The 12,027-nt window shown below is 38.0% G+C and overlaps 1 protein-coding gene across 1 annotated transcript in view; it reads right to left on the minus strand.

The window, feature by feature from the left end:
* Positions 1 to 12,027, minus strand: part of IGHMBP2 (immunoglobulin mu DNA binding protein 2) — a 166,514-nt gene that overhangs the window by 127,971 nt on the left and 26,516 nt on the right. The window contains exon 5 of the mRNA XM_053720443.1: positions 11,890 to 11,987. Coding sequence (XP_053576418.1) covers positions 11,890 to 11,987 — 98 coding nt within the window. The remainder of the gene's footprint in view (positions 1 to 11,889; positions 11,988 to 12,027) is intronic.

Consider the following 12,027-nt stretch of genomic DNA (forward strand, 5'->3'; position numbering starts at 1 on the left):
CTGATGAGGGCATGTAGCTTAGAGAAACTGCAGGGTCATGGAGTCTATTATGTTTGATGAGGGCATGTAGCTTAGAGAGACTGCAGAGTAATTGGGTCTATTTTATGTCTGATGAGGGCATGAAGCTTAGAGAGATTGCAGGGTCTTGTGGTCTATTATGTCTGATGAGGGCATGTAGCTTAGAGAGACTGGAGGGTCATGGGGTCTATTATGTCTGATGAGGGCATGTAGCTTAGAGAGACTGGAGGGTCATGGGGTCTATTATGTCTGATGAGGGCATGTAGCTTAGAGGGACTGCAGGGTCATGGGGTCTATTATATCTGATGAGGGCATGTAGCTTAGAGAGACTGCAGGCTCATGGGGTCTATTATGTCTGATGAGGGCATGTAGCTTAGAGAGACTGCAGGGTCATGGGGTCTATTATGTCTGATGAGGGCATGTAGCTTAGAGAGATTGCAGGGTCATGGGGTTTATTCTGAGGTCTGATGAGGGCATGTAGCTTAGAGCGAGAGCAGGGTCACAGGGTCTTTTCTGATGTCTACGTGAAGAGCAATGAAATGTGAATTATTCATATTTTCATGTTGGGTAAGTGCACTTATGCAATTGGCCGGTTTGCGTGCGAGTAGAGTGTTAGTTTTCCCCCCTACTTTTTTGCTTCATTAACTTCTATGGGAGAACACGTGAAAGCGTGCACGATATCCTAACTTTGGCTTTTTGCACGCATCGGATTAGAGCGTGAGCAAATATTTCAACTTGTAATACAAGCGCTACCAGACTCGTGTAAACGTCTTACTTCTAGCGGAGTTATGATGTGAGAGGGAACATTAAATACTGCTCCACTTGTAATCTGGCACTAAGTTGGGAAGAAAATAAATAGAATAAAACCCTAGACAATGAGTTGCATATTAAAGCACTGTGGTGACCAGAAAAGGTCAGACACAGTAGAATAGCATAATCAGTAAATACATAATAAGCAGACAACGCAATCCCAAAGTTTGAATTTCACATCAGTAGTAGATTTTTTTCTGACAGATTTCAAAGCAAGTTTTATTTGACTTCCTACTGCATCGTGTAACAGCCATCAGCCAATAGCAAAATGCATACACGTATATGCTGTGAATTCTTGCTTAGTAGTGCTTAGTTACATTGTTATTCTTTGTTGAAGAGATACCTAGGTAGGTAGTGTGCACGTTTCTGAAAAAGTGCTCTTGTAAATGCATAACATTGTGAAAAGCATTCTTGCAAAACTGCTGTCATAGATGCACGCTCCGTCATAGCTGCTTTACAATAAAGGATACAAGGAGAAATTAAGTAAATGTATTAATAGAATTAAATTGGAAAGTATTTTAAAATGTTATACTTTATAAATGCTGTGGTTGTATGTCCCTTTAACTCTTTTGTGCCTTTGCGAATAACAGTAAAAAAACAACAACAAAAAAACAAATTAACATCTCAGTCTCCAGTCAGTCCATGAGGGTGCATTGAATTTAACAGAAACGTTATTGTATTTTTTTTCTGTCAAGAAATCTCAACAAATAAATTGTATATTTTCAAACTACTTTATGTCTTGGTCCTTGAACAAAATGATACCCTACAACAGTACTTGAGAATTTGTTTGTAATCTAGGGGCCAGTACACCAAAATGTGGGAACCAGAGAGTTTAAGTTTAGAATATATTTTATTTTAAATATGTTATTGTTCCTGGCGGCTAAACTTATTTTCTATATTGACTGCATGTTGCGCATTTACAGAAATTATAAAGAAGAAAAAAAAAATGAATAATAAAAAATAATAATATATATATGTTACAAAGAGAAAACAGTAACGTAATATGGGTAGACTTGATGGGCCTTTTTGGATCTTGTCTACAAGCAAATTCTGTGTTTCTATTTGTTCTAAAAATATAAATGTTTGTATGTGTAGAGATGTCATGTTGAATTGCAAGAGACATTCTAATGCAGTGATTTGCAAAATTTTTTTGCCGTGGCACACTTTTTTACATTAAAAAATCCTGTGGCACACCACCATCCCAAAATTTTACAAAACCACACATTGTAGCCTTATACAGTATATATATATATATATATATATATATATATATATATAATGTCAAAACAAAAATTTTAAAGCAATAGGTGCCAAATGCGGTTAAAAAATGAATTTTATTTGTGTAGTCACACAATTAAAACATGGGGGTAGTACAAAAAGCAAACAAATTAGGCAACAAAACTGAGCACATAGTGAACCAACTAGGGCTTAGAAATTATTATATGAGCCTTCCTAGGTTTGATTTCATCTGATTGGATCAGCCAATAAGATTGAGCTCGCATTCTATTGGCTGATCGGAACAGCCAATAGAATGCGAGCTCAATCTGATTGGCTGATTGGATCAGCCAATCGGATTGAACTTGAATCTGATTGGCTGATTCCATCAGCCAATCAGAATTTTCCAACCTTAATTCCGATTGGCTGATAGAATCCTATCAGCCAATCGGAATTCGAGGGACGCCATCTTGGATGACGTCCCTTAAAGGAACCTTCATTTTTCAGTTGGACGTCGAACGAAGAGGATGGATCCGCGCCGGAGGTCTTCAAGATCAGCCGCTCGTCATCGGATGGAACAACATAGAAGATGCGGCTTGGATGAAGATGTTTGCCGGTCCGGATCTACTCTTCTGCCCGGATAGGATGAAGATTTCTTCCCGAAGATGGACTTCTTCATTTGCCGCTTGGATCAAGACTTCAGCCGGAGGATGGACGTCACTCTTCAGCCCCCGCTTGGGCTTGGATCAAGACTACGGAGGCTTGGATCAAGACTTCTGTGGACGGATCGGTGAACCCGGCGTGGTGAAGATAAGGTAGGAAGATCTTCAGGGGCTTAGTGTTAGGTTTATTTAAGGGGGGTTTGGGTTAGATTAGGGGTATGTGGGTGGTGGGTTGTAATGTTGGGGGGGGTATTGTATGTTTTTTTTTTTACAGGCAAAAGAGCTGAATTCTTTGGGGCATGCCCCGCAAATGGCCCTTTTCAGGGCTGGTAAGGTAAAAGAGCTTTGAACTTTTTTAATTTAGAATAGGGTAGGGCATTTTTTTATTTTGGGGGGCTTTGTTATTTTATTAGGGGGCTTAGAGTAGGTGTAATTAGTTTAAAATTGTTGTAATATTTTTCTAATGTTTGTAAATATTTTTTTATATTTTGTAACTTAGTTCTTTTTATTTTTTTGTACTTTAGTTAGTTTATTTCATTGTATTTAATTGTAGGTATTTTATTTAATTAATTTATTGATAGTGTAGGGTTTAATTGTAACTTAGGTTAGGATTTATTTTAAAGGTAATTTTGTAATTATTTTAACTAGGTAACTATTAAATAGTTATTAACTATTTAATAGCTATTGTACCTGGTTAAAATAAATACAAAGTTACCTGTAAAATAAATATTAATCCTAAAATAGCTACAATATAATTATTCGTTATATTGTAGCTATATTAGGGTTTATTTTACAGGTAAGTATTTAGCTTTAAATAGGAATAATTTATTTTATAAGACTTAATTTATTTCGTTAGATTTAAATTATATTTAACTTAGGGGGGTGTTAGGGTTCGGGTTAGAGTTAGCTTTAGGGGTAAATACATTTATTATAGTAGCGGTGAGTTCCGGTCGGCAGATTAGGGGTTAATTATTGTAGGTAGGTGGAGGCGACGTTGGGGCGGCATATTAGGGGTTAATAAATATAATATAGGGGTCGGCGGTGTTAGGGGCAGCAGATTAGGGGTACATAGGTATAATGTAGGTTGCGGCGGTGTACGGAGCGGCAGATTAGGGGTTAAAAAAAAATATGCAGGTGTTAGCGATAGCGGGAGCGGCAGATTAGGGGTTAATAAGTGTAAGGTTAGGGGTGTTTAGACTCGGGGTACATGTTAGGGTGTTAGGTGCAGACTCAGTAAGTGTTTCCCCATAGGAAACAATGGGGCTGCGTTAGGAGCTGAACGCTGCTTTTTTGCAGGTGTTAGGTTTTTTTCCAGCTCAAACTGTCCCATTGTTTCCTATGGGGGAATCGTGCACGAGCACGTTTTTTAAGCTGGCCGCGTCCGTAAGCACCGCTGGTATCGAGAGTTGCAGTGGAGGTAAATTATTCTCTACGCTCCCTTTTTGGAGCCTAACACACTGAAAACCCAGCCATTCTGTGAACTCTAAATACCAGCGGTATTTAAAAGGTGCGGCCAGAAAAAAGCACGCGTAGCAAACGCACCCCTTCTAACGCAAAACTCCAAATCTAGGCGTAAGAGAGCAAAGCAAATGTGAATATAAAAATAAATTGGAAAGTTGTTTAAAATTGCATGCCCTATCTGAATCATGAAAGTTTATTTTTGACTAGACTGTCCCTTTAAATAAGTGTATTGTGAATTTTAAGCAAACTTCCTCTGCATACAGCTAGTGAGATAATTCAGTGAGACCAGCTTGTGTAAAATGCTTACAGCATTTAATGGGAATTGTGAGAGAGCTTCAGACACACCCTGGGAGCATCACTACTGCGCCGAGGGAACTCCCCTGCCACTTCTAAAAGCTGACGGTTTTAGAGCAAATACACAGTGCAATGCAATTTGTAAACTATACACAGAAATAAACTAAATAGAAAGTGCAAAGATTAAATGTAATAATACTGAAAAGACCTAATCTGAAGTGTAAATTAACATAAAATACAAAGCCCAAAGTGTAACAAAACTCTCATATATTGCTATATTGCACTGGGCTTGTGTCTCCTTCACTCACAGAAATGCAGAGAACAACCCTTAGACAAGTGTAGCAAAATGTGCCTGTCTAGAATCTTGTGAGAGATCTCCCAGTGCTGGAGAGTTCCACCCTTTTTCTTTTAGCATTCAGTGAGTTCAGCCCCTGTGAAGTCTGCACTACAAATTTCTCTACAAGCTGGAGAATCTCTATCATCAGGCCCTACTTGTAGGGCTTTGGTTTACTGGGTTCTAGTTTCAAAAAAACAAAAACAGCTATTTAATATACAAAAATAAACATAAACAAGCTTTTTTCATACAGTTTATACTCTGCAGCTGGTATAAGTCATTGAAAACACATTAAGGGGGAAAGAATTGTGCAACTGCATTCACAACTTTGATTGCCCACTTAGTAGAGAAGAGCACCAGTACTTGGACACGCCCATAAACTCTGGATGGTTTGACATTTTAAGCAATGCAGCAGCACTACAGGTAAGGGCAGTAGAATGCAGGTTGTATATAAGGGAAAACTATTAGCAACAGAAAACATGGAGGCAGTTAAGCCACTGTGCAGATTACTAGTTAGGCCCCATTTTGAGTGTCTGTATCTCCAGAAAGATTTAAACAAATGAGGAATTGAAGATGTGATACTGAAATAGTACATGGAGTAAAAATAAAACTAATAATTAGCTTTTCCACATTTCTTAAAAAAGTGTACTTATTAGCATAAATAATTTTGCATTACAACTTAAAAATCAATGGTTTAAATTAGATTCCAACACACTTTGAGCGTTTTAACATAACAGGGAATTGTTTCTATATTTATTACTCATCTAAGTTTACGTGAAACTTAAAAAATACTGACCATGCCAGTAAAATACTAACTGGGTAAAAACAATATAGAAAAAAGAAGAAAAAAAAAAAGACTTCTATTATATGTGATAAAGACAAATACTAAAATGGAATTCAAGAATACGTGGAATTAATAAAGCTTAAAGGGACAGTAAAGTAAATTGAACTTGAATGATTCAAATAGAGCACGTAATTAAAGACATTTTCAATTTACCTTTATTAACAAATCTGCTTTGTTCTCCGTGGGTCTTTTTGTTGAAGAGGTATAATCAGGAACATCAATGCACTACTGGTGTATCTGGTGAGCCAATGACAAGAGGCATGCATGTGCAACCACCAGCTAGCTCACAGTAGTGCATTGCTAGGTATAATTTTCAACAAAGGATACCAAGAGAAGAAAGCAAATTTGATAATAAAAGAAAAAGGAAAGTTGTTAAAAATTGCATGTTCTATCTAAATTTTGACTTTACGGTCCCTTTGAAAAGAAAAAAATGTCAGTCAATGGGTCTTTTAGCTCTTTTCTTTTGTCATTGTCTTTGTTTCTATATCTCTCCATTTTCAATTTACCCAACAAAGAACCAACCACATCCTTCTTTACTCTTATAAAACCAACATTTCTGCTACAGGAGATAGGATTTACACGTGTTGGCCCCAATAGGCACATCATTTGTTTGTAAAAAAGATTATGAGGAGCGCTCACAATGGCTAAAGACAAATTATTTTATTGTTACCAAAGCTTTTAAAATAGAGTGCGCACTCTTATACACAACATTTTAAAAATGAATTCCATAAGATATTGTTATACAATTAAAATATTCTTTTGGTAAAAAACGACCTTAAAATTGATTAGCCTCTGTACTCCCTTTAGTGAGCAACATAAAACTTTTAGGGAAATTAAAGGGACACTAAACCCAAAAATTTTATTTCATGATACAGATAGAGAATATAAATGTAAACAACATTACAATTTACTTCTATTATTTATTTTGCTTCATTTTTTAAATATCCTTAGTGGAAGAAAAAGCAATGCACATGGGTGAGCCAATCGCACAAGGCTTCTAAGTGCAGCAACCAATCAGCAGCTACTGAGCCTATCTAGATATGCTTTTCAGCAAACATATCAAGAGAATAAAACAAATTAGATAATAGAATTAAATTAGAAAATTGTTTAAAATTGCATGCTCTTTCTAAATCGTGAAAGAAAAAATGTGGGTTTCATGTCCCTTTAATCTGTATATCACACAGTTCCTTTGAAACAATGATCTCCTCTATTGGCCAATAGGATTTCTCACTTATCGTTGCTTAGTATATTCAAATTGTAACGGTTTTTCAATTGGAAACAATGTCTTCCAAAAAACAGTGTTAGGCCTAGATTTGGAGTTCAGCGGTAGCCGTCAAAACCAGCGTTAGAGGCTCCTAACGCTGGTTTTGGCCGCCCGCTGGTATTTGGAGTCAGTGATTAAAGGGTCTAACGCTCACTTTTCAGCCGCGACTTTTCCATACCGCAGATCCCCCTACGCCATTTGCGTATCCTATCTTTTCAATGGGATCTTTCTAACGCCGGTATTTAGAGTCGTTTCTGAAGTGAGCGTTAGAGCTCTAACGACAAAATTCCAGCCGCCTGAAAATAGCAGGAGTTAAGAGCTTTCTGGCTAACGCCGGTTCATAAAGCTCTTAACTACTGTACCCTAAAGTACACTAACACCCATAAACTACCTATGTACTCCTAAACCGAGCTCCCCCCACATCGCCGCCACTCGATTAAATTTTTTAACCCCTAATCTGCCGACCGCCACCTACGTTATACTTATGTACCCCTAATCTGCTGCCCCTAACCCCGCCGACCCCTGTATTACATTTATTAACCCCTAACCTGCTCCCCACAACGTCGCCGCCAGCTACTTAAAATAATTAACCCCTAATCTTCCGACTGCAAAGCGCCGCCACCTACGTTATCCCTATGTACCCCTAATCTGCTGCCCCTAACACCGCCGACCCCTATATTATATTTATTAACCCCTAATCTGCCCCCCTCAACGTCGCCGACACCTGCCTACACTTATTAACCCCTAATCTGCCGAGCGGACCTGAGCGCTACTATAATAAAGTTATTAACCCCTAACCCGCCTCACTAACCCTATAATAAATAGTATTAACCCCCTAATCTGCCCTCCCTAACATCGCCGACACCTAACTTCAATTATTAACCCCTAATCTGACGACCGGAGCTCACCGCTATTCTAATAAATTGATTAACCCCTAAAGCTAAGTCTAACCCTAACCCTAACACCCCCTAACTTAAATATAATTTACATCTAACGAAATAAATTAACTCTTATTAAATAAATTATTCCTATTTAAAGATAAATACTTACCTGTAAAATAAATCCTAATATAGCTACAATATAAATTATAATTATATTATAGCTATTTTAGGATTAATATTTATTTTACAGGCAACTTGGTATTTATTTTAACTAGGTACAATAGCTATTAAATAGTTACCTAGTTAAAATAATAACAAATTTACCTGTAAAATAAATCCTAACCTAAGATATAATTAAACCTAACACTACCCTATCAATAAAATAATTAAATAAACTACCTACAATTACCCTAACACTACACTATCAATAAATTAATTAAACACAATTCCTACAAATAAATACAATTACATAAACTAGCTAAAGTACAAAAAATAAAAAAGAACTAAGTTACAAAAAATAAAAAAATATTTACAAACATAAGAAAAATATTACAACAATTTTAAACTAATTACACCTACTCTAAGCCCCCTAATAAAATAACAAAGCCCCCCAAAATAAAAAATTCCCTACCCTATTCTAAATTAAAAAAGTTACAAGCTCTTTTACCTTACCAGCCCTGAACAGGGCCCTTTGCGGGGCATGCCCCAAGAATTTCAGCTCTTTTGCCTGTAAAAGAATAAATACAATACCCCCCCCCCAACATTACAACCCACCACCCACATACCCCTAATCTAACCCAAACCCCCCTTAAATAAACCTAACACTAAGCCCCTGAAGATCTTCCTACCTTGTCTTCACCATACCAGGTTCACCGATCCGTCCTGGCTCCAACATCTTCATCCAACCCAAGCGGGGGTTGGCGATCCATCATCCGGTGCTGAAGAGGTCCAGAAGAGGCTCCAAAGTCTTCCTCCTATCCGGCAAGAAGAGGACATCCGGACCGGCAAACATCTTCTCCAAGCGGCATCTTCGATCTTCTTCCATCCGGTGCGGAGCGGGTCCATCTTGAAGCAGGCGACGCGGATCCATCCTCTTCTTCCGTTGTCTCCCGACTAATGACGGTTCCTTTAAGGGACGTCATCCAAGATGGCGTCCCTCGAATTCCGATTGGCTGATAGGATTCTATCAGTCAATCGGAATTAAGGTAGGAATTTTCTGATTGGCTGATGGAATCAGCCAATCAGAATCAAGTTCAATCCGATTGGCTGATCCAATCAGCCAATCAGATTGAGCTCGCATTCTATTGGCTGATCGGAACAGCCAATAGAATGCGAGCTCAATCTGATTGGCTGATTGGATCAGCCAATCGGATTGAACTTGATTCTGATTGGCTGATTCCATCAGCCAATCAGAAAATTCCTACCTTAATTCCGATTGGCTGATAGAATCCTATCAGCCAATCGGAATTCGAGGGACGCCATCTTGGATGACGTCCCTTAAAGGAACCGTCATTAGTCGGGAGACAACGGAAGAAGAGGATGGATCCGCGTCGCCTGCTTCAAGATGGACCCGCTCCGCACCGGATGGAAGAAGATCGAAGATGCCGCTTGGAGAAGATGTTTGCCGGTCCGGATGTCCTCTTCTTGCCGGATAGGAGGAAGACTTTGGAGCCTCTTCTGGACCTCTTCAGCACCGGATGATGGATTGCCAACCCCCGCTTGGGTTGGATGAAGATGTTGGAGCCAGGACGGATCGGTGAACCTGGTATGGTGAAGACAAGGTAGGAAGATCTTCAGGGGCTTAGTGTTAGGTTTATTTAAGGGGGGTTTGGGTTAGATTAGGGGTATGTGGGTGGTGGGTTGTAATGTTGGGGGGGGGGGGGGGTATTGTATTTATTCTTTTACAGGCAAAAGAGCTGAAATTCTTGGGGCATGCCCCGCAAAGGGCCCTGTTCAGGGCTGGTAAGGTAAAAGAGCTTGTAACTTTTTTAATTTAGAATAGGGTAGGGAATTTTTTATTTTGGGGGGCTTTGTTATTTTATTAGGGGGCTTAGAGTAGGTGTAATTAGTTTAAAATTGTTGTAATATTTTTCTTATGTTTGTAAATATTTTTTTATTTTTTGTAACTTAGTTCTTTTTTATTTTTTGTACTTTAGCTAGTTTATGTAATTGTATTTATTAGTAGGAATTGTGTTTAATTAATTTATTGATAGTGTAGTGTTAGGTTAATTGTAGGTAATTGTAGGTAGTTTATTTAATTATTTTATTGATAGGGTAGTGTTAGGTTTAATTATATCTTAGGTTAGGATTTATTTTACAGGTAAATTTGTTATTATTTTAACTAGGTAACTATTAAATAGTTCTTAACTATTTAATAGCTATTGTACCTAGTTAAAATAAATACCAAGTTGCCTGTAAAATAAATATTAATCCTAAAATAGCTATAATATAATTATAATTTATATTGTAGCTATATTAGGATTTATTTTACAGGTAAGTATTTATCTTTAAATAGGAATAATTTATTTAATAAGAGTTAATTTATTTCGTTAGATGTAAATTATATTTAAGTTAGGGGGGTGTTAGTGTTAGGGTTAGACTTAGCTTTAGGGGTTAATCAATTTATTAGACTAGCGGTGAGCTCCGGTCGTCAGATTAGGGGTTAATAATTGAAGTTAGGTATCGGCGATGTTAGGGAGGGCAGATTAGGGGTTAATACTATTTATGATAGGGTTAGTGAGGCGGATTAGGGGTTAATAACTTTATTATAGTAGCGGTGAGGTCCGGTCGGCAGATTAGGGGTTAATAAGTGTAGGCAGGTGTCGGCGACGTTGAGGGGGGCAGATTAGGGGTTAATAAATATAATATAGGGGTCGGCGATGTTAGGGCAGCAGATTAGGGGTACATAGGGATAACGTAGGTTGCGGCGGTTTACGGAGCGGCAGATTAGGGGTTAATAATAATATGCAGGGGTCATATTATTATTTACGGAGCGGCAGATTAGGGGTTAATAAGTGTAAGGTTAGGGGCGTTTAGACTCGGGGTACATGTTAGAGTGTTAGGTGCAGACGTAGGAAGTGTTTCCCCATAGGAAACAATGGGGCTGCGTTAGGAGCTGAACGCTGCTTTTTTGCAGGTGTTAGGTTTTTTTTCAGCTCAAACAGTCCCATTGTTTCCTATGGGGGAATCGTGCACGAGCACGTTTTTGAGGCTGGCCGCGTCCGTAAGCAACTCTGGTATCGAGAGTTGCATTTGCGGTAAAAATGCTCTACGCTCCTTTTTTGGAGCCTAACGCAGCATTTGTTTGAACTCTCGATACCAGAGTTAATTTTATGGTGCGGCCAGAAAAAAGCCCGCGGAGCGTTAACAGCCCTTTTACCGCCAAACTCCAAATCTAGGCCTTAGTCTTTAAAGTATCCCAATAGATTATGCCTAGGACTTTTTGTTAACTTGATCTTTATAATCCTTGTTCTGAGAGCGTCACTTTGTTGTAACTTTTTAACAGCTGATTCACTCTTGTGTTCCGATGTATAGCAAAAGTCACGATCCCCGCCTTCCGATGACAATGAGTGTCTTACCTCTCTTTTGTCTCGAGGCACAAAAAAGGATCTCTTTGCTTTCAAAGGAACTGTGTGATATACAGCTTAATTTCCCTAAACGTTTTATGTTGCTCACTAAAGGGAGTACAGAGGCTAATCAATTTTAAGATCGTTTTTTACCAAAAGAACATTTTAATTGTATAACAATATCTTATGGAATCTTATCTTATGGAATTAATTTTTAAAATATTTTGTGTATAAGAGTGCGCACTCTATTTTAAATGCTTTGACTATTTTTGTGTGGTAACAATAAAATAATTTGTCTTTAGCCATTGTGAGCGCTCCTCATAATCTTTTTTACTTTTTAGTTGGTATTTATAAACTGTATACAGGTGCAGTTTGTATGAGGAGTCAGACAACATTTTAACCTATTAACGTTTCTTATATAATTTATAACATCATTTGTTTGTGCTTGTTTGTTTTCATCTATTCAGAATTTGTTGCAACTCTTATTAATATATAAATGATGTATACACAGAAATAGCGACCAGAAGAGGCAAGCCTTACGTGCTAGTGGTGTGCCACTGGGCTCAGATGAGCCAAAGAGGATCTCTATGAGGCTCGATGCAGGTCCGGAATGGTACTGTCCAAGGGTCAACAGAGCCCTATGAAGAAATCATCAAAATGATAACATAATCCAGTTAA

This window comes from Bombina bombina, chromosome 7 (genome assembly GCF_027579735.1).
Source record: "Bombina bombina isolate aBomBom1 chromosome 7, aBomBom1.pri, whole genome shotgun sequence".
Lineage (NCBI taxonomy): Eukaryota > Metazoa > Chordata > Amphibia > Anura > Bombinatoridae > Bombina > Bombina bombina.